The sequence below is a fragment of the Lethenteron reissneri genome, chromosome 27 (genome assembly GCF_015708825.2).
Source record: "Lethenteron reissneri isolate LAM-NWPU_2019-01 chromosome 27, ASM1570882v1, whole genome shotgun sequence".
NCBI classification, from domain to species: Eukaryota; Metazoa; Chordata; class Hyperoartia; order Petromyzontiformes; family Petromyzontidae; genus Lethenteron; species Lethenteron reissneri.
In genome coordinates this window covers 2,181,532-2,202,243 of record NC_083805.1, presented here as the reverse complement: position 1 = coordinate 2,202,243, position 20,712 = coordinate 2,181,532, and the positions used below count along the sequence as shown (strand labels likewise).

The following is a 20,712-nucleotide window of genomic DNA, read 5'->3' as shown; positions in this document are numbered from 1 at the left end:
GGCGGGTTTTAACGACACATTTCAATATTTAGGCAATCTAACCCAAAAGACCTCTATTATGGATGATATCCGTCGCGAAAGCCTGCTGCGTGTTAAACTGAATATCCATTCAGCGCACCTCTCACACTCGCCCACACACTCGCCCACACACTCGCCCTCACACTCGCCCTCACACTCGCCCACACACTCGCCCTCACACTCGCCCACACACTCGCCCACACACTCGCCCTCACACTCGCCCACACACTCGCCCTCACACTCGCCCTCACACTCGCCCACACACTCGCCCTCACACTCGCCCACACACTCGCCCACACACTCGCCCTCACACTCGCCCTCACACTCGCCCACACACTCGCCCTCACACTCGCCCTCACACTCGCCCTCACACTCGCCCACACACTCGCCCTCACACTCGCCCTCACACTCGCCCTCACACTCGCCCACACACTCGCCCTAACACTCGCCCACACACTCGCCCTCACACTCGCCCTCACACTCGCCCTCACACTCGCCCACACACTCGCCCACACACTCGCCCTCACACTCGCCCACACACTCGCCCTCACACTCGCCCTCACACTCGCCCACACACTCGCCCTCACACTCGCCCCTCACACTCGCCCTCACACTCGCCCACACACTCGCCCTAACACTCGCCCACACACTCGCCCTCACACTCGCCCTCACACTCGCCCTCACACTCGCCCTCACACTCGCCCTCACACTCGCCCTCACACTCGCCCTAACACTCGCCCACACACTCGCCCACACACTCGCCCTAACACTCGCCCACACACTCGCCCTCACACTCGCCCTCACACTCGCCCTCACACTCGCCCTCACACTCGCCCACACACTCGCCCTAACACTCGCCCACACACTCGCCCTCACACTCGCCCTCACACTCGCCCTCACACTCGCCCTCACACTCGCCCTCACACTCGCCCTAACACTCGCCCACACACTCGCCCACACACTCGCCCTAACACTCGCCCACACACTCGCCCACACACTCGCCCTCACACTCGCCCTAACACTCGCCCCACACTCGCCCCACTCGCCCTCACACTCGCCCACACCTCGCCCTCACACTCGCCCACACACTCGCCCTCACACTCGCCACACACTCGCCCACACACTCGCCTCCGCCCACACACTCGCCCTAACACTCGCCCACACACTCGCCCACACACTCGCCCTCACACTCGCCCTAACACTCGCCCACACACTCGCCCACACACTCGCCCTCACACTCGCCCTAACACTCGCCCACACACTCGCCCACACACTCGCCCTCACACTCGCCCTAACACTCGCCCACACACTCGCCCACACACTCGCCCTCACACTCGCCCACACACTCGCCCTCACACTCGCCCTCACACTCGCCCTCACACTCGCCCACACACTCGCCCTCACACTCGCCCTCACACTCGCCCTCACACTCGCCCACACACTCGCCCTAACACTCGCCCACACACTCGCCCTCACACTCGCCCTCACACTCGCCCTCACACTCGCCCACACACTCGCCCACACACTCGCCCTCACACTCGCCCACACACTCGCCCTCACACTCGCCCTCACACTCGCCCACACACTCGCCCTCACACTCGCCCTCAACACTCGCCCTCACACTCGCCCACAACCACTCGCCCTAACACTCGCCCACACACTCGCCCTCACACTCGCCCTCACACTCGCCCTCACACTCGCCCTCACACTCGCCCTAACACTCGCCCCACACACTCGCCCACACACTCGCCCTAACACTCGCCCACACACTCGCCCTCACACTCGCCCTCACACTCGCCCTCACACTCGCCCACACACTCGCCCTAACACTCGCCCACACACTCGCCCTCACACTCGCCCTCACACTCGCCCTCACACTCGCCCTCACACTCGCCCTCACACTCGCCCTCACACTCGCCCTAACACTCGCCACACACTCGCCCACACACTCGCCCTAACACTCGCCCACACACTCGCCCACAAACTCGCCCTCACACTCGCCCTAACACTCGCCCCACACACTCGCCCACACACTCGCCCTCACACTCGCCCACACACTCGCCCTCACACACTCGCCCACACACTCGCCCACACACTCGCCCTCACACTCTTGCCCTAACACTCGCCCACACACTCGCCCACACACTCGCCCTCCACACTCGCCCTCACACTCGCCCACCCACTCGCCCCACACTCGCCCTACACACTCGCCCTCACACTCGCCCTAACACTCGCCCACACACTCGCCCACACACTCGCCCTCACACTCGCCACACACTCGCCCACACACTCGCCCTCACACTCGCCCACACACTCGCCCTCACAACTTCGCCCTCACACTCGCCCACACAATCGCCCTCACCACTCGCCCTCACACTCGCCCTCACACTCGCCCACACACTCGCCCTAACACTCGCCCCACACATCGCCCTCACACTCGCCCTACACACTCGCCCTCACACTCGCCCTCCACATCGCCCTACACACTCGCCCTAACACTCGCCCACACTCGCCCCACCACACTCGCCCTAACACTCGCCCCACACACTCGCCCAAACACTCGCCCTCACACTCGCCCTCACACTCGCCCGCACACTCGCCCACACACTCGCCCTGACACTCGCCCACACACTCGCCCTCACACTCGCCCTCACACTCGCCCTCACACTCGCCCTCACACTCGCCCTCACACTCGCCCTCACACTCGCCCTAACACTCGCCCACACACTCGCCCACACACTCGCCCTAACACTCGCCCACACTCACCCCACACACTCGCCCTCACACTCGCCCTAACACTCGCCCACACACTCGCCCACACACTCGCCCTCACACTCGCCCACACACTCGCCCTCACACTCGCCCACACACTCGCCCACACACTCGCCCTCACACTCGCCCACACACTCGCCCTAACACTCGCCCACACACTCGCCCACACACTCGCCCTCACACTCGCCCTAACACTCGCCCACACACTCGCCCACACACTCGCCCTCACACTCGCCCTAACACTCGCCCACACACTCGCCCACACACTCGCCCTCACACTCGCCCACACACTCGCCCACACACTCGCCCTCACACTCGCCCACACACTCGTCCTAACACTCGCCCACACACTCGCCCACACACTCGCCCTCACACTCGCCCTAACACCTCGCCCACACACTCGCCCACACACTCGCCCTCACACTCGCCCTAAACACTCGCCCACACACTCGCCCACACACTCGCCCTCACACTCGCCCCTCACACTCGCCCACACACTCGCCCTCACACTCGCCCCACCACTCGCCCTCACACTAGCCCACACACTCGCCACACACTACGCCCACACACTCGCCCTCACACTCGCCCATCACACTCGCCCACACACTCGCCCTCACACTCGCCCTCACACTCGCCCTACACACTCGCCCCACACTCGCCAACACCACTCGTCCCTCACCACTCGCCCACACACTCGCCCACACACTCGCCCACACACTCGCCCACACACTCGCCCTCACACTCGCCCTACACACTCGCCCATCACACTCGCCCCACACACTCGCCCCACACTCGCCCACACACTGCCCCTCACACTCGCCCACACAACCGTCCTAACACTCGCCCACACACTCGCCCACACACTCGCCTCCACTCTCCCTAACACTCGCCCACACACTCGCCCACACACTCGCCTCACACTCGCCCTACACTCGCCCACACACTCGCCCACACACTCGCCCTCACACTCCCCTCAACACTCCACACACTCGCCCACACACTCGCCCTCACACCGCCCACACACTCGTCCTAACACTCGCCCCCACTCGCCACACACTCGCCCTCACACTCGCCCTACACTCGCCCACACACTCGCCCACCCACTCGCCCTCACACTCGCCCTACACTCGCCCACACACTCGCCACAACATCGCCCCTAACACTCGCCCTACACTCGCCCACACACGCCCACACACTCGCCCTCACACGCCGCCCTAACACTCGCCCACACACTCGCCCTCACACTCGCCCAACACACTCCCACAACTCGCCCACACACTCGCCTCACACTCGCCCTAACACTCGCCCACACCACTCGCCCTAACACTCGCCCTAACACTCGCCCACACACTCGCCCACACACTCGCCCTCACACTCGCCCTAACACTCGCCCACACACTCGCCCTAACACTCGCCCTAACACTCGCCCACACACTCGCCCTCACACTCGCCCTAACACTCGCCCACACACTCGCCCACACACTCGCCCTCACACTCGCCCTAACACTCGCCCACACACTCGCCCTCACACTCGCCCTAACACTCGCCCACACACTCGCCCACACACTCGCCCTCACACTCGCCCTAACACTCGCCCACACACTCGCCCTAACACTCGCCCTAACACTCGCCCACACACTCGCCCACACACTCGCCCACACACTCGCCCTCACACTCGCCCACACACTCGCCCTAACACTCGCCCTCACACTCGTCTTGTACATTCACCCCGACTCTGAGGTGAGGCCAACCCGCCAGCGCCTCGCTTAGACCTCAGATATTTTTTTCATGTTAGTAAATTTTTACAGATATATTTTAACTCATGATAATTTTGTGGTCGTTTGAATTTTGAGCGAATGAAAAAAAAATATTTGAAGATTTTATTTTTTACATTCTCGTGTGATTCGTTAACAACCGTTAAAAATTGTTATCGTGTTTGTTAGTCGTGCAACATTCCTTAAGGACCCTGCTGTACTCTTTCTGTGCAATGTCATTGTTGTTGTCTCTTGTGTTTGTTGTTGCCGCTGCGTTGACGCAGCGCCACGGATCTCCCGTGTTAAATTGCCGCACGACTGGCGAAACGGGAACTTCATCCGCGTAACAAATCAAAGCAACACTGAAGCTCTCCGTTGTGACGTTTCATTTGCCTCCAATGCGCGGGTCATTTGGTACAAAGGTCGGGCTAGGTTAACACATGATCGCAAAGCATTGTTAAAATATATAATAAATCAATCTTTACTCTCTGGATAAATGAACATTTTAAGCGGTACAGGTAACATAGTTAAAAAAAGACACTGTGTAATAAAATAACGCTGTGGAAAGCAGGGGCGTGCAAGGGATGAGGAATGAGTGACTGCGATGGAGGGAGGTACGGGAAGGAGTGGAGGGGCGAGGGGAGGGATGAGAATGGGGAATGGAAGGAGGTTATGGAGGGGGACTGCTTCATGAAGCGATAAGCTCGCAGATAATTACGCGCCATCAAGAACAAGCACCGCTCCCCTCTCTTCGCCTACAATCTCCTCATCGTTGCTGTCACTTAGGTATCTCTCGTCTTTTTTCACAGGGCTCAGAAGAACCACAGGCAATCATCCGGCGATGGCTGAAACACTTTTGGACAGGTGCCGGCTGCTGCGAAGCAAGCCTCAGCAAGTGGAGCCACCTCGGCCAGGCCCAGAAGACGCGTTTCTCTTCTCGTCTCTCCGCTTTCTCTCGTCCGCTCCTATCATCTCTTCTCACCTTCGCTCCATCAGTCCCCTGCCCTACCACTCTTCCCCCACTCCGCCTCTCCACTCCGCCACCCCATGCACCGCTCGCCCACTCTTCCCTCCTCTCCACGGGCGCGTGTCGCGTCCTCCTCCCCGTGGCCACCCCTACACCTGCTCCTCATGCACCACGGCAACGGTCGCCACGTCACCGTGGCTGCCCTCCAGGTTGCCACTGGTGTTGCTGCTGAGCTTGATGCTGAGGTTGATGACATCCCGCGACTGCGCCCTGAGTCCACTCCCGCTGTCCTGCCCCGAATCCAACGGCTCGTGGTCTCTGAACGCGTTCTCGATGGCAGCGACGAGCGAGCGCCTGAACTGGGTTTTGAGATGCGAGCCGCTGAACACGTAGAGGATCGGGTTGATGCAGCTGTTGAAGGACATTAGACCCGCCACCACAGGAATGGCTTTTTGTGACGTCTCAAACATCTCAAAATCGTGCTTAATGAAGGAGGCGGCTTCCAGCAGTCCGATGGCGTGGTACGGCGCCCAGCAGACGACGAAGACCACGACCACGACCACGATGATTCTGAGCGAGTTGCCGCGACGCGTCTTGTCTACGTGCTGCAGCCTCGCCCCGATGCGACAGTAGCAGAAGATCATGACGGCGTAAGGAATGGCGAAGCCCAGGACTACCCGACAGATGTTCACGGCCGTGATGTTCCACGTCTGCTCTTCGAAGCTGTCACCGTAGCCATTGTAGCAGATTATGGCGCCGCTGGCCTCAATCGTCGCGCGGAAGATGAGAGACGGGAGGCTCAGCAGCAGGGCGAGGAGCCACACGGCCAGGCAGAGCCACCGGGCCACGCGCAGGCGACGCAGGGGCAGCGAGGACACGGGGTGCAGCAGAGCGGCGTAGCGGTCGAGGCTGATGAGCGTCAAGAAGTAGACGCTGGCGTTCATGTTCACGAAGTTACCGAACGAGATCAGCTTGCACATGGCCGTGCCCATCGCCCAGTGCGAGTCCATAGCGATGGGGGCAATGGCCACTGGGATCTGCAGCATAAAGATGAAGTCGGCGATGGACAGGTGCAGGAAGAAGAGGGTCACCACCGTGCGCTTCATCTTGAAGCCCAGGATCCAGATGACCAAGAAGTTGCCGACGCTGCCCAGGACGAAGATGATGGTGTAGACGGTTATATACACGTACTTGAGTTTGTAGATTTCTGACGGCTCCTCCGTGCTGTTGGTGATCAACGGCGAATCCCAAGCAGTGGAGTTCCAGTTGGACTGTGGTTTCAGAGAGAAGAGGGAGCTGGGTAGATGGGTGGTGGCGGTCATTCTGATGGGAATAGTGATGCTGTAGACTCCTGAGAGAGATCGTCATAATAATCGTAAGACATATGTAACACCTTGCCACCAATGTCGTCATCATGTAAGGGATATATTAAGATACATTTGGTGGTGCACACCTGTAACTCATCACCTTGGACCTGAAGGTTGGATTATGTCAATATTTGTAAACTAGACATGGCAGTACAGAAAGTACAGGAATTACTGCTATAACGCGGAACGCGCGCCGTTATAACGCGGTTTCTAAGCAGAGCGGAATTGGTACGTGGATTGAAACGGACACATGGCGGCGTACACTCAATGATGTCCCGCCTTACGATGTGTGGGTACACCGTATATCGCCAAACTATATTGTTACATTGCTTATGAGGAAATAGCTGCGCTCAACGTGTATTTCTATTAACCCGGCACTGTTCAAAAACGTATCTACGGTGTTAAAGGGGGAATGACTGTATTATGTATTATATTGATTAACTTTCTGAATTAGCTAGCCACGATTGGGCAAACCTTAGGCAATTTTTCACGCAGGATACTGGAGAGCAGTAACTCGAGGTGGCCCCACAGGAAAAATACATCTAAATAATAAGATGCAATAACTTAAAGAATATAATCAATCAAAACATTTTAAGGCCAGCGTCAAAATAAATAACCCCGTGTCCTGACTTTAGGCCACCCATGCATTCTGTATGCCATAGTTCCTCGCGTCCACGTTCTGCCACTAGATGATTCTAATTCTAGATTTGAAGCTTTCGTGACTGCAAGGATTCATACTCTTAAGTTTTTTTCGGTAGAGTCACGTAGGAAAAAATAAATAATAAATAATACATTTAGCTGTGACGGTCCCACCTGATGACGGAGACTTGTGTTGCCTCCGAAACGTCGTGATTTATTATTTTATTTCTAGTATGATTTCTATTATTTTTATTACTTATTTTTAATTTTTTACCTACGTGACTTTACCGTAAAAACCTAAGAGTATAGATGCTTCTACTTATCTAATGTTCGTCAAATCTTAAATCGAGTGTCCACGCTTCGTCGCTTCGTTTAATCGATTTGCCGGGGTTCGGGGTAACCAGTAAACTTCTCGTGACCACGATGACTCGTGCCACAAAGCCAAGCAAACCATCGGCAGGTGTTTAACAAAGAATTCCGTCCTGACGAGTCCCGGAGAAGTCGGACTTGCTCCGTGGTTTGTTGCATCAACAACAAAAATAAACACGCCTGGATCTGTGTCTCGTGATAGAATGTAGTTCAGTCTATGATGGTGATAATAGTTTACTGCGTTTGGAATAGAACTCAGGTAGCTGGATTCATAGTGCATCGCGTAAGCCACCGTGCCACTGCTCACTGATACAGCAATGAAGATGCCCACAACACAAGTCGCAAGTGAAATCCGAGGCCAGTCTTGGGATTGACTCGCTTTTACAAGAAGAATGTTGTTATGTAGGTGTGTACGTAACGCAAACTTACCTTTCTGTAATTTCTCTCTGGTCTCTCTCACTCTCTGCTCGACTCTCGCTCCAACTCAAGGCAGATATCACCGTGACCCTCCTTTTATTTCTCCTCTCTGCGACTCTTCCTCCCGTGTCCCCCACTTCCCAAGATGACCCAGTGAACCAACAATTATCATCATCCTCCACCAGCCGCCTCCGACACCGCAGCGGATGCCCGCGCGCATTTACGATTGCACAAACTTACATAGATGCGTAACAACAAACGTGTTCTTGCGAGAAAATAAGTAATAAAAAAAACTTTTTAAAAAACACACTTTCATGAATTGTACCGTACGAGTAATGGCAGATCTCCACGACTCCAGGAAGTGGCCCCAAAGCTTGCCATAGCGTAAGGACTGTAGTGATTTACAGCCAACGTTAGTTTGAGCGTGGACAATTAGACCCAAGCCGAAACATAAGATTTCAAAAAGATTGCTTAAAAATATATATTTTACTTTTAATGATAGAATATAGTAGTGTCACCAGTATGACATGCGTATACCAAGTTTGCAGTCGATACGACATCGGGAAGGGGGTTAAAATTTAGTTACAAGATTTGAGGATACGACAACAGACAGAGTTGAGGATACAACAGAGTTAAATAAAAGCGTGTAATAATGATGATCGTGACATCGGGACTAGGCGTATCTGTTCTCTTAATGAAGACACTCGGTCCTTTGAAAGATGCTGATGATGTTGAAGATGCACCCAGGTGGCTGGAACTTCGGTGTTATTTGGTCGTAAACATTACAAAGTGATGTTAATGCAGCGTCTTCAATATATAGACATCAATAATGAATCCTTGAAAAAACTGATGTGGATTGTTGCATCACAGGATCATGAGAGATGGTGATCTTTATTCGGGAATTAATAGAACATTTCTGATGATTCATAATAAATAAAGGATGATGATAAAGATTATGATTGGCGCAAAATAATTGAAGGATTTCTTTTTTAATTGAATAGGCATTAAATAATCCAGAATGCAAAGTGTATTTAATAGAGGGAATAACCGAAGGATGTAGATGATTATTACGGTGATGATTGATAATGCTGATTGGGGAATGATGACCACTATTTACGAATGATAATCTAAGATTCTAGACTTGAAGCTTTCGTGACTGCAAGGAATCATATTCTTAGGTGTTTTCGGTAAAGTCACGTAGGTAAAACATCAAAATTAATACAAATAATAAAATAAAAATAAAGATCACGACGTTTCGGAGGCAACACAAGTCTCCGTCATCAGGTGGGACAGTCACAGCCAGATCAGCTGCATCAAGGCATAGGACACATCCATGCGGATGTAGCAAGAGCTGAAATAGCTACTATTCTTAAGAATGCTAAGAAACCCACTAGTAACATCAGCAAAAACGAACGCTCTGAACTCGCGGACCTAAAAATGAGAGATGATATAGTCATCCTCTCGGCAGACAAGGGCAATGCCACGGTCATCATGGATAAAGAATCATACAACAACAAAATCCTGGACCTTCTTAATGATGGGAGTTACTCCAAAATTAAAAACGATCCTACTAAAAGCCTAACGACGAAAACCAACAGTATCATCACGAGTTCGACTTCCCTAATCGAACCAAGCAAACGTCCCTCTCTAAAACCATCGGCGGCTAGACCTCCCAGACTCTATGGTCTTCCCAAAATCCATAAGGAAGGCACCCCGCTACGACCCATCGTGTCGACGATAAACTCTCCTACGTACAAACTAGCCCGTTTTCTATCAGACACTCTGCTCCCCTTCACAGGCAAGACCTCTTCGGCAGTACTCAACTCAACCCAATTAGTCTCTATGGTTAAGGACATGGTACTATCTCCTGATGACATCCTCGTCAGCTTTGATGTAGTATCTTTGTTTACCAAAGTCCCAGTACCGGACACCCTAACAATAATTGAGGACTTAGTCCAACATGGATTGAATTCTGATGTACCTGCTCTGGTTAGGCATTGTCTCACCAACACCTATTTTACCTGGAATGGCACCTTCTACAAACAGAATGAGGGTACCCCTATGGGCTCCCCCTTGTCACCAGTTATAGCCAACATGTTCATGGAAAAGTTTGAATCAGACGCCATCCAGACATCCACCCTGCGTCCTTCCTTGTGGAAGAGGTATGTGGACGACACTTTCGTCATCTGGCCACATGGCCTCCCAGCACTGAACCACTTCTTGGACCACATCAATTCTAGACACCCATCCATCAGATTCACCATGGAAGTGGAGAAAGACGGTAAACTACCATTCTTGGATATTCTGTTTGAGAGGAGGCCTGACGGATCCTTGGGACATTCTGTCTACAGGAAAGCCACCCACACAGATTCCTACTTGAAACCGGATTCCCACCACCACCCATCTCAAAAGAATTCTCTCATCAAAACGCTATACCACAGAGCCCATGGCATTTCTGACCAACACCACCTGACCGGTGAATTAAGACATGTACATCGGGCCCTCAGGATGAACGGATACTCTGACCGTACTATCCGCCAAGCTGTCTCTCCCACCACACAGAAGCAGCCACATGAAACTCCGACCAAAACTATCACGTTACCATTCATAGCAGGCGTGACCAAAAAGATCTCCAAAATTCTAAACAAACATAAGATCCAAGTCCGATTCACTACAGTGCATAAAATCCGTGATCTGATTCCATCTGTGAAGGATGCTGTTCCTGACTTACAGTATCCTGGAGTCTACAAATTGAGTTGCATTTGTGGTGATTGCTACATTGGAGAAACGAAACGCCATGTTGCTGATCGTGTCCGCGAGCACAAGTCAGATCTGAAACACGGCAGAACTAATTCTTCGGCCGTTGCCGATCATTGCTACAACTCAGTGGGCTCTCATGAAATTGTCTTTTCCGAGACCAAGGTTCTCTGCAAACCTCCTGGCTACCATCAAAGGTTTGTACACGAAGCCATACAAATATACAAACACAGACATAATTTCAACCGTGATGATGGGTACAAACTTAGTAATCATTGGAAAGATGTTATTAACCACGCAAAAAAGACTTAATTACACTTTTTTGACCATCTTATCTGACAGACACTAGTTTACTTTACTTGACCGAGTGTTAACTTCCCCAGTGTTTAACAGTAATCTCTTCATTGTTTAGCCAGCATTGGTATAAACATACGCATTTTCTTTTCTTTTCTATCATGTGTATCAGACCTCCCCCCTCCCCCTCTCTGCCCAATGCGTTGCCGTGGGCAGCAGTTTGTCGCTTGCGCACAATAGCTTCCACGCCGTCGCCCACCTTTTTGTTGGCCCTTCTCTCCCGATACTTTCCATTCATTGGCTACCACATTCTGATGAGCCCCTCCCCCCCCTCTCCTCCCCCCTCAACTCGCTTTTAAGGGATTACATCTTGAATCATTGCCTCACTTGATGCAGCTGATCTGGCTGTGACTGTCCCACCTGATGACGGAGACTTGTGTTGCCTCCGAAACGTCGTGATCTTTATTTTTATTTTATAATTTTTATTAATTTTGATGTTTTACCTACGTGACTTTACCGAAAACACCTAAGAATATAATCTAAGATGTTGATGCTTTTTATGATCCAGTATTTGTGTTACTAACAACTTACAACAAATTTCCACCCTCCCACGCCCTTTGTGCTTTACAAATCGGGTGTCGCTTAGCAAACGAAACCGCAATTTCACATTGAGGATTGTGAGATGTGTGGGCCAGTTATCATTGGAGTCAGTTTGACACAATCTGTGCACAACCCAAACCTGGAATTAAATAATATATATTGCTATAAAATAGATTTCTGTTTATATGATTGTGGTTATGGTTGTACTTTATAAATCCCTAATCTCTGCCATCACATACAATGAAACAAGAAAAGGTAAAAAAGAAAAAAACAGAGCAATGTAATACAATACACTATTAGACATTATTGTAAAAAATAAAATAAAAATTCAATCCCATGTGTTAGTGAATTTTTCAATATTTTAGGCAGGAAATTTGTTTTCAAATTTAGATTTTTTTCTGGGGGGGGGGGGCGGACCCCCAGACCCCCTGGAAAGATTTGGTCCCCCCCAATGTTGACTATGGCTACGGCCTTGGCGCAACCCCTCATCCCACCATCTCACCCACTTCTTAACCAGCAACGACTTTAAAGACGCTCTTTCTGCCTTCTTTTAAGGGCCCCCTTGTATTAAGCTCACCCTTAGAAATGTCTCTTATGCCGATGTGGTTAGAATAACGCGTAAAAGGCCGGTTGTTTTTTGCGCATGTTTCCGTGCGTTGCTTGAAACGTATTATTTCATGGCCTGCACTGTTTTCATTTTATTATTTGGTACAAACAATGTCGTGGTGAGTGTGACGTGACGCAGTGGTTTGCGCGATGCACTTGGGCGAGTCTGCAGCTGCAATGTCCGCGCTGAGTCACGTGAGGTCGCGGTGGGCACGCGGACTCACGACAGAGCCAGGGTCCGTCACGTGGCCCCCGTCGCTGGGTAGTGTGGTCCAGATGTCTTGAGACCCCCCCCCCCCCCCATCAAATTCTCTAAAACGTAATACTTTCTAAAATAAAAATAAATACTCGGTTTATTAAAAACAGAAATGAGTATGCAAAGGACGAAGAAAATTATTCGGGGTAAATTAATTGGTGGGGGGGGGGGGGTCACAAGACATCTGGACCAGCCTGTACACCAACAGGCCCCTTTTGGCCAATCTGCTGCTGGATAGACCGCAGGGCATCTGCACGCCCTGCTGCGGGTCGAGGGGGTTATTCTGACCATACCTCACCAGGCTGGACAGCTGGGGGGGCGGGGGGGGGGTTGTGTAGGTGACAGCACATAGGCGTACAGTACAACACAACAGGGGTGGCTGTATAACACGGCCAATATCATGCAAGGTACAGGTTGTTTGGGTTCGATCGCATAAATATATAAAAGTGTCGTTAAACCCGCCACCACCCGACACAGCCAGTTAGTAAGGGGTTGTCACGTAAACAGAACGTGGCCAATTTGTCTCTAGTCCAGCCACACCGTTGTGTTGGAGAGCCAAGACGCAACATTTACAATCTGAAGTCCGACGTTTCGCCAGCAAATACAATTGAGTGGTTCTGTTGCTGGAGACGATCGCTGCACCGCTCCCTGCTGTCCACCAAAGGCCCTGCCACTGCCATCGCCACACGGCTGGGTGCTGCGTTGGCACTGGTGCACAGGCACACTCAACAACGGCAGTCTCACAACTTTGAAGGCGACGAGAACTCTGGATGTGTCGCCTCGGAAAGGAAAACTACAGACTAGGCGTCGTTTCGGGCGATGACCCTTCTGCGTGGCACATGCTCGCTTCGTCGCAGATAAAGAAGGTCCATTGCCCGAAACGTTGCAAATGATATATATTTTTACTTTTAAGGCCATTTTGTAGAACCCATCATCACGACCACCCCTGTTAACGACTAATGGCGTAACGACGGGTCTTAATAGAGCCCAATGTGTAGTATAGTTTATAGTGTAGTGTATAGTGTAGTGTATAGTGTAGTGTATAGTGTAGTGTATTGTAGTGTATAGTGTAGTGTATAGTGTAGTGTATAGTGTAGTGTATTGTAGTGTATAGTGTAGTGTATAGTGTAGTGTAGTGTATAGTGTAGTGTATAGTGTAGTGTATAGTGTAGTGTATAGTAGTGTATAGTGTAGTGTATAGTAGTGTATAGTGTAGTGTATAGTGTAGTGTATAGTGTAGTGTATAGTAGTGTATAGTGTAGTGTATAGTGTAGTGTATAGTGTAGTGTATAGTAGTATATAGTGTAGTGTATAGTAGTGTATAGTGTAGTGTATAGTGTAGTGTATAGTGTATAGTGTAGTGTATAGTGTAGTGTATAGTGTAGTGTATAGTAGTGTATAGTGTAGTGTATAGTAGTGTATAGTGTAGTGTATAGTGTAGTGTATAGTAGTGTATAGTGTAGTGTATAGTGTAGTGTATAGTGTAGTGTATAGTATAGTGTATAGTGGTGCATAGTGTAGTGAGTGTATAGTAGTGCATAGTGTAGTGTATAGTAGTGTATAGTGTAATAGTGTAGTGTATAGTGTAGTGTATAGTGTAGTGTGTAGTGTATAGTGTAGTGTATAGTGTAGTGTATAGTGTAGTGTATAGTAGTGTAGTGTTTCCGTATGAGCCTAAAGTGTTCACTTACCGAACATTCCCAGGTTAACGACGGGCTGTTGTGGGTACAGTCAATATTAATTAATGCATCGATTGACCACGTTTCTTTCAACAGTATGTGTTTATAATATTGGTAGTATTTTTTACGTATTTAATATCCATCGTTTAAATATTAGACGAGTACGTTTTTTTGGGTGACAAAAGGTAACTTTAGATGCCATCGGAGCTAATTAAACCTTTAACGGGTATTTGCTAAACTCGGTTTCGTGCAGGCAATTTCCGTCGCCAAGAGGGGTTTGACCGTATTCCAGTTCTTAAAAAAATATAAATACTATCGCAGTCGTACGGCTGTTGCGGCTTTTGTTTATTAAACCACGATGGTTCGATATAAAATGTTTAAATTTCTGACCACGAGAAAGGAATTGAGATGAAACGTCCTGACTTTCATTTGTGAAGTCGTGCGCGTGCGTGTGTGTATGTCTGTATGTCTGTACGCGTGGGAGTGGTGGTGTAGTGGTTAGCGCTACGCTGCGCTACGAAGCTGGCGACCGAGTTCGATTCCCGCTCACGGCCAACATCACTGACGATTATTTGAACCAGTCCTGAGGCTCCTCCCCTAGGTCGACTCAGCCTCAAATGTGTAAACATCGCCACTGGGGTGACAAAGACGGCCGGGCGTGGTGTTGGCCACACACCCCCTCGTGTGCCGTTCCGGCCTTTATAGGTGCTCGCTAACAGCACTTGCCCCAACAGTCTGTTAAGGCTATGGGGGGATCTTTCTATTTGTGCCCAAGCAAAACACTCTACAGAGGTAAGGGACTGGTGGCACCCCATTTTATCCTTCATTCAACTCACTGAACGACCTTAACTGCCTTTCAACAACTCCCTTCACTGCCTGACCTTCCCTCTCACCCCTTGTATCTGCCCTTAACTCCGTTAACTGCCCTGAGCTGACAGCCACGTGTCTGCCCGCTCATCACACTCCACGTGCCACCCACGACAGCTGGAGGGCCAGGGCTTTGTCCACTCAAGTGGTGCTGTTGGTGTCCACGTTCAGTACCGTGAGTCGAGAGACGCATTCCTGCAGTCCCCCGATGTGGTGCCACACCCTGGACCACGTAGCACCTCAACTCCCTTATACACGAGGTAGTGCTGCGTAACGACTGTGCTTCATTACATTGGCCGTATTGACCTCCTAATGTATTGACCCCTTGACCTATGCCCCAAACAAGTCGAAGCCTCCTCCTCCTACATTGCAGTATCACAACGAGGGGATGATGCTGCTGCTGTGGGTGATATGGTCAGCACACTGGACTTTCAATGCAGAGGTCGCTGGTTCGGTGGCGTAGGTTTTCACGACCTCACCTGGTATACAGGAGGTCGTGGGTTCGATCCCGACCCTGACGCCTGTTGTATATTTGGGGTTTGCGTTGTCTCTCTCCCCGTGGTGGCGTCGTTATACCCTTCACGTTTAGAAACACGCGTAGAGATTATTTGGCTGTTGCTTTAAATGTCCACGTGACAATTTAAATGTCCACGTGACAAGAAGCCACTTCGTTGAGCTGCTATCATTTGTGACAGCCGGGTCGCTTCTGAAAAATATCTACATCGTAGCTCAGCGGGGTCTTACCTGGCAAAATTAAATAAAAGTTTAATAGTTTTAATTCTCCCGGCGCGGTAATGAAAGCAGTGGGCGAGTGTCTTAAATTGCCTGCCTCTGTCGAACCAATAGTATACATGGGTATAAGTCGCATTTGGTGGGATCAACTGCTCAGGACGAATGGCCAGCGTGCAAGGTTAGGCCGATATTCTACCGGAGTTATATTCCGAGCAACGGTCAATGCCACGTGGCGAGTGATATGTGATGAGCCTTCTCCTTGCGTGCGAGCCCCCTTCACCGATCCCCAACTGACCGGCGATGGTGAAGTATGACCAAAACAACCTACCAAGTCCGACGCGCCGTGGCGGGAGGCCTTCATCCAGCAGTGGAGTGGCAGAGGGTGGCAACAGGCCATAATTCACATGCGTATATAAATATATAAATCTCGAGATAATGTGTGAGTCTTGACTTTTCCGCAGGCTAACGTGAATAATAATACTCGCCGCCACCACCACCAACGACTTATCACGAAACCAGCACGGCTATTTACAGTAAAATAAATTAGTCAACGCATCACCACCATCATTAACAACAGCAGCAGCAGCATCATCATCACATCAAAGAGCTCGTGACGTTAACAGTAGCGGCAGTTGGGGTTTCGTAACAATATTAGAATTTCCAAATAATATCGTTTAAAAAAAAAATAATAATCCCCTCCACCAATCAACCCCCCTCCAAACCCCAAAGCGTAAACTCCAAACACGACTCATGCTGCTTAACCCTCCCCCCATCTCCTCCACCCCTACCCCTAACACTCGACCCCGTGACCGTAATCTCACTCATAGGGCCTGCGGTCACTGGCTCCATGCAATGAGTCGCGATAACAGTCACACATCTCCGCCGCTATTCCCAGCGGAATAAATTAGGGCGAGCGTTTCGTTTCGCCGTAGTCCTCCTCCTCCTCATCTGAGTTGCCCGCAAACTCGCCTCTTGTTTCATGCGCGCGGTCCATTCGTGAGCGCGCGTGCTGTGGTGCTGTTGTTGTTCTGTTGTTGTTGTTGTGTTGTTGTTCTGGTGTCGTGTTCTTGTTGTTGTGTTGTTGTTGTGTTGGTTTGCTGTGTCGTTCTGTGTTGTTGCGTTGCTGTTGTGTTGCTGTTGTTGTGTTTTGTGAGATCTCCACCCACCCACCCACCCCACTCTGTTTGGGTGCTGCACGCTGGGAATCGAGGAAGGGAGCTTTGTGGGGGGGGGGGGGGCGCTGACCCTCCTTCTTGAACACCTGGAGCGTTGTGCGTAGATGCGAGGTGCCCTGGGGACCTTGCGAAGGCGACACGGACGTTGATATAAACAGCAGCGGCAGCATCATCCGAGGCGAGTGCTGTGCGACGACTTGAGCGACACGGACCCCCCCCCATCCCCACGCCACAGCTCTCGTCGTACAAGCGGACCCTGCCGCTCCAACTGAGCCCCATCTTTGCTAGAGACCCCCACTCCCCGCACACACAAATGGATATCGTCTCGGTCGTCCTCGTCACCGCCGTCACCATCAGCATCACCAGCGGCAGCAGCATCAGCAGCGGCAGTGCCAGCAGCATCACGGTGGCATATCAACACCCGGAGTTGCACTCGACCTCCCCAACATCATCAGCACCAATATCACCATCGGCATCACCATCGTCATCACCATCGTTCAACGAGACGAGTACCGCGTCCGGGAGTTCCAACCACACGAGTAGCGGCTTCCCCTACGACTACAACTACGGCTACGACACCGCGGGCGCGGAGTGCGACTACAGCGAGTGGAACGTCACGCCGACGCTCATCCCCATCGTCTACTCGCTGGTGTTCGTGTGCGGCCTCGTGGGCAACGGCCTCGTGGTGTGGACCATCGCGCGCCTCAAGACGCGCAAGCGCAACACGGATCTCTACATCGCCAGCCTCGCCTCCGCCGACCTTGTCTTCGTGCTCACGCTGCCCCTCTGGGCCGCCTACACGGCCCTGGACTACCACTGGCCCTTCGGGGGCTTCCTCTGCACCCTCAGCAGCTGCGTGTCCATGCTCAACATGTACGCGAGCATCTTCTGCCTCACCTGCCTCAGCCTCGACCGCTACGTGGCCGTCGTCTGCTCGCTGAGGTCCCACTCGTTCCGCACGGCGCGCGTGACCAAGGCTCTGCTCGCCGGCGTCTGGACTTTCTCGTCGCTCATGGCGCTGTTCACGGCCGCGCTGGCCACCACCAAGACCATCGCCGAAGATCCCGCCGACGCCGACGACGTCAGCTACGACGACGACGACGGCTACGGCGCGAGCGGCGGCCGAGTGGTGTGCGTGGTGGAGTACTCCTCGCTGGGCAGCAACGGGGAGATGTCTCCCGACTGGTGGAACGCCATGGCGGGCCTCTTCCACACGTCGGCGAGCTTCGTGCTGCCCGAGGTGGTGATGATCTACTGCTACGCGTGCATCATGGCCAAGATCCAGAACCACTTCACGCACGTGCGCAGGGAGAGCGACAAGCGTCGCCGGCTGCTGAGGACCATCTTCAACCTGGTGCTCACCTTCACCGTCTGCTGGCTGCCCTTCCACGCGGTGAAGGTCACGAACGCGCTCGTTCACTTCGGCGTGCTGCCCACGCGCTGCGGCCTGGAGCGTTTCATTTTCGTGGGGCTGCCCTACACGGTGAGCCTCGCCTACGTGAACAGCTGCCTCAACCCCTTCCTCTACGCCTACTTCGACCCGCACTTCAGGTCCACGTGCCTGGGGGTGCTGCGCTGCGCCACCCTCGAGGCGCTCATGGCCGCGCAGGTCAGCTCGGCGGGAGGATCCGGCGCCGCGACGGCGTCTCGCGACGAGCCCTCGTCCCGATCCGACACCCCCGACGCGTGCGGCGGCGCCGCCGCCAAGGAGTCGAACGCGAGCGACGCCGCCGCCGCTTTGTGCTGCGGCCGCTTCCTGGCGCCGCCGGGCGCGCGCGCGCACACGGAGACCGAAACGTCGGACTTGCGCAAAAGTCCGACTCGATTCCAGCACGAGTCGCCCGTTCGTGGCGATAAGTAACGCGATGCCACGGACGTGAACTTTCGCGCTCTCGGCTCGGATGTCCCGGCCCCGGTCGTAGTAACGTGGAATGTCCACCACGGGCTCAGGTGGGGTGGTGAACTGTGACCAGGAGAGATGCGTCAAGGGAACCCACCGGCTTTGACTTTTAATGTCGTGCTTTCGTTCCCGCCGTAAAGCGGACTTTATATCCGCTTGCATTAAGACTTATTGAGTTTGCATTGCTATTCGTGTGGAATCGGGATCGATTTTTCAGACTCCAGGCTTTATTTTGCCCAGCTGCCAAGGCTCCGTGGAGCTAAGCGACTCAATTCCAAGGAGTGACCACAGCGCAAGACGGTCTGCAGTGGCGATAGAGAATCAGAGTATCTGTCTTCTTGGTTCTTTCGGTAAAGTCACGTAGAAGGGAAGTAATAAAATAATAAAAATAAAACATAATAAAACAATTCTCACGACGTTTCGGCCACAACGCAAGCAGCCGTCCTCAGGCGAAGAATGAAGCACCACCAAGCTTGGAGCGTATATTTTATGTTTTATTTTTATTATTTTATTACTTCCCTTCTACGTGACTTTACCGAAAGAACCAAGAAGATGAATCCCTGCAGTCACGAAAGCTTTAAATCGAAATCAGAGTATCTGTGTTTATCCTGGAGAAAATCAGATGTCCTTTGCCGGGAGTGAATGTGACAGGCCGCGTTCATTTACACGCCGCCCAAGCCAGAACTTTCTGTAAATCAGGATACACAATGGCATAGTTCTTAAAAAATAAACGTAAAAAAACAAATGCACGAGTTATAGCGATCGCAATCGTGACAGATTTAATCCGTGGCTCGAGAAGGTAAAAGTGGAATATTAAGATTGGTCAAAAGGACATTCCAAAGTCGGGCACTGCGAAAGGGAAGGAGGTCATGGATTTCTCGGAATGCATTGTGATTTTAATGAATAAACTTCTGTAAATAAATAAAATCCATCGCAAAAATATCTCGCCACGTCCTCCCCAAGCGGCCGCCTCTGCTTTATGTGACCCGGTCGAGGCTTACGATACACACTGGCACACAAGACAAAGATTCCCCAAGTAGCCTTGAACAGATTTTTGGGGCAAGTGCTGCTAGCAAGCACCTCTTAAGACCGACACGGCACACGAGGGGACGGGTGGTCAGCACCCAGTGCTGATGTTTTAATTTTATTTTACTCCACACCGTACTAGCTTGCCCATTTGAGGCTGAATCGACCTAGCTGAGGCCCAGGACCGATTCAGATAATCGTCACCGGTGCCTGCCGTGAGCGGGAATCGAACTCGGCTAGCCGGTCTCGTAACGCGCTACCCACTCCCCACACGCACAGACACACACACAGACGCGCACTGAGATACACCGACACACATGCGCACTGCCACACGCTAGGAAAGACTGTCCCATAGAAACGTTGTCGTTACGTTGGTTCGTTGTGCCACTGCTGTGCAAAACAAAGCGTCGCTGCTCATCACTTGAGAACACCTTGAACCTGCTCCACCCACCCCACTCACCTGGGCGCTGCTCACGCATAGCCTTAGCACTCACCTTCCCCACTCACCTGTACTCCT

At 52.1% G+C, this 20,712-nt stretch overlaps 2 protein-coding genes across 2 annotated transcripts; one reads left to right on the top strand and one right to left on the bottom strand.

Moving 5' to 3' along the window:
- Nucleotides 1-5,287: 5,287 nt before the first annotated feature.
- LOC133348324 (chemerin-like receptor 2) lies at nucleotides 5,288-6,995 on the bottom strand. Its single transcript, XM_061561066.1, has one exon. The coding sequence runs from the start codon at nucleotides 6,831-6,833 to the stop codon at nucleotides 5,661-5,663; it is 1,173 nt and encodes a 390-aa protein (XP_061417050.1). The 5' UTR covers nucleotides 6,834-6,995; the 3' UTR covers nucleotides 5,288-5,660.
- A 10,270-nt stretch (nucleotides 6,996-17,265) lies between these two features.
- Nucleotides 17,266-20,712, top strand: LOC133348318 (apelin receptor A-like). Its single transcript, XM_061561061.1, has one exon. The coding sequence runs from the start codon at nucleotides 17,583-17,585 to the stop codon at nucleotides 19,128-19,130; it is 1,548 nt and encodes a 515-aa protein (XP_061417045.1). The 5' UTR covers nucleotides 17,266-17,582; the 3' UTR covers nucleotides 19,131-20,712.

Coding starts and splice junctions, on each gene's coding strand:
- LOC133348324 (XM_061561066.1), bottom strand. CDS start 6,833: ATGACCGCCACCACCCATCTACCCAGCTCCCTCTTCTCTCTGAAACCA.
- LOC133348318 (XM_061561061.1), top strand. CDS start 17,583: ATGGATATCGTCTCGGTCGTCCTCGTCACCGCCGTCACCATCAGCATC.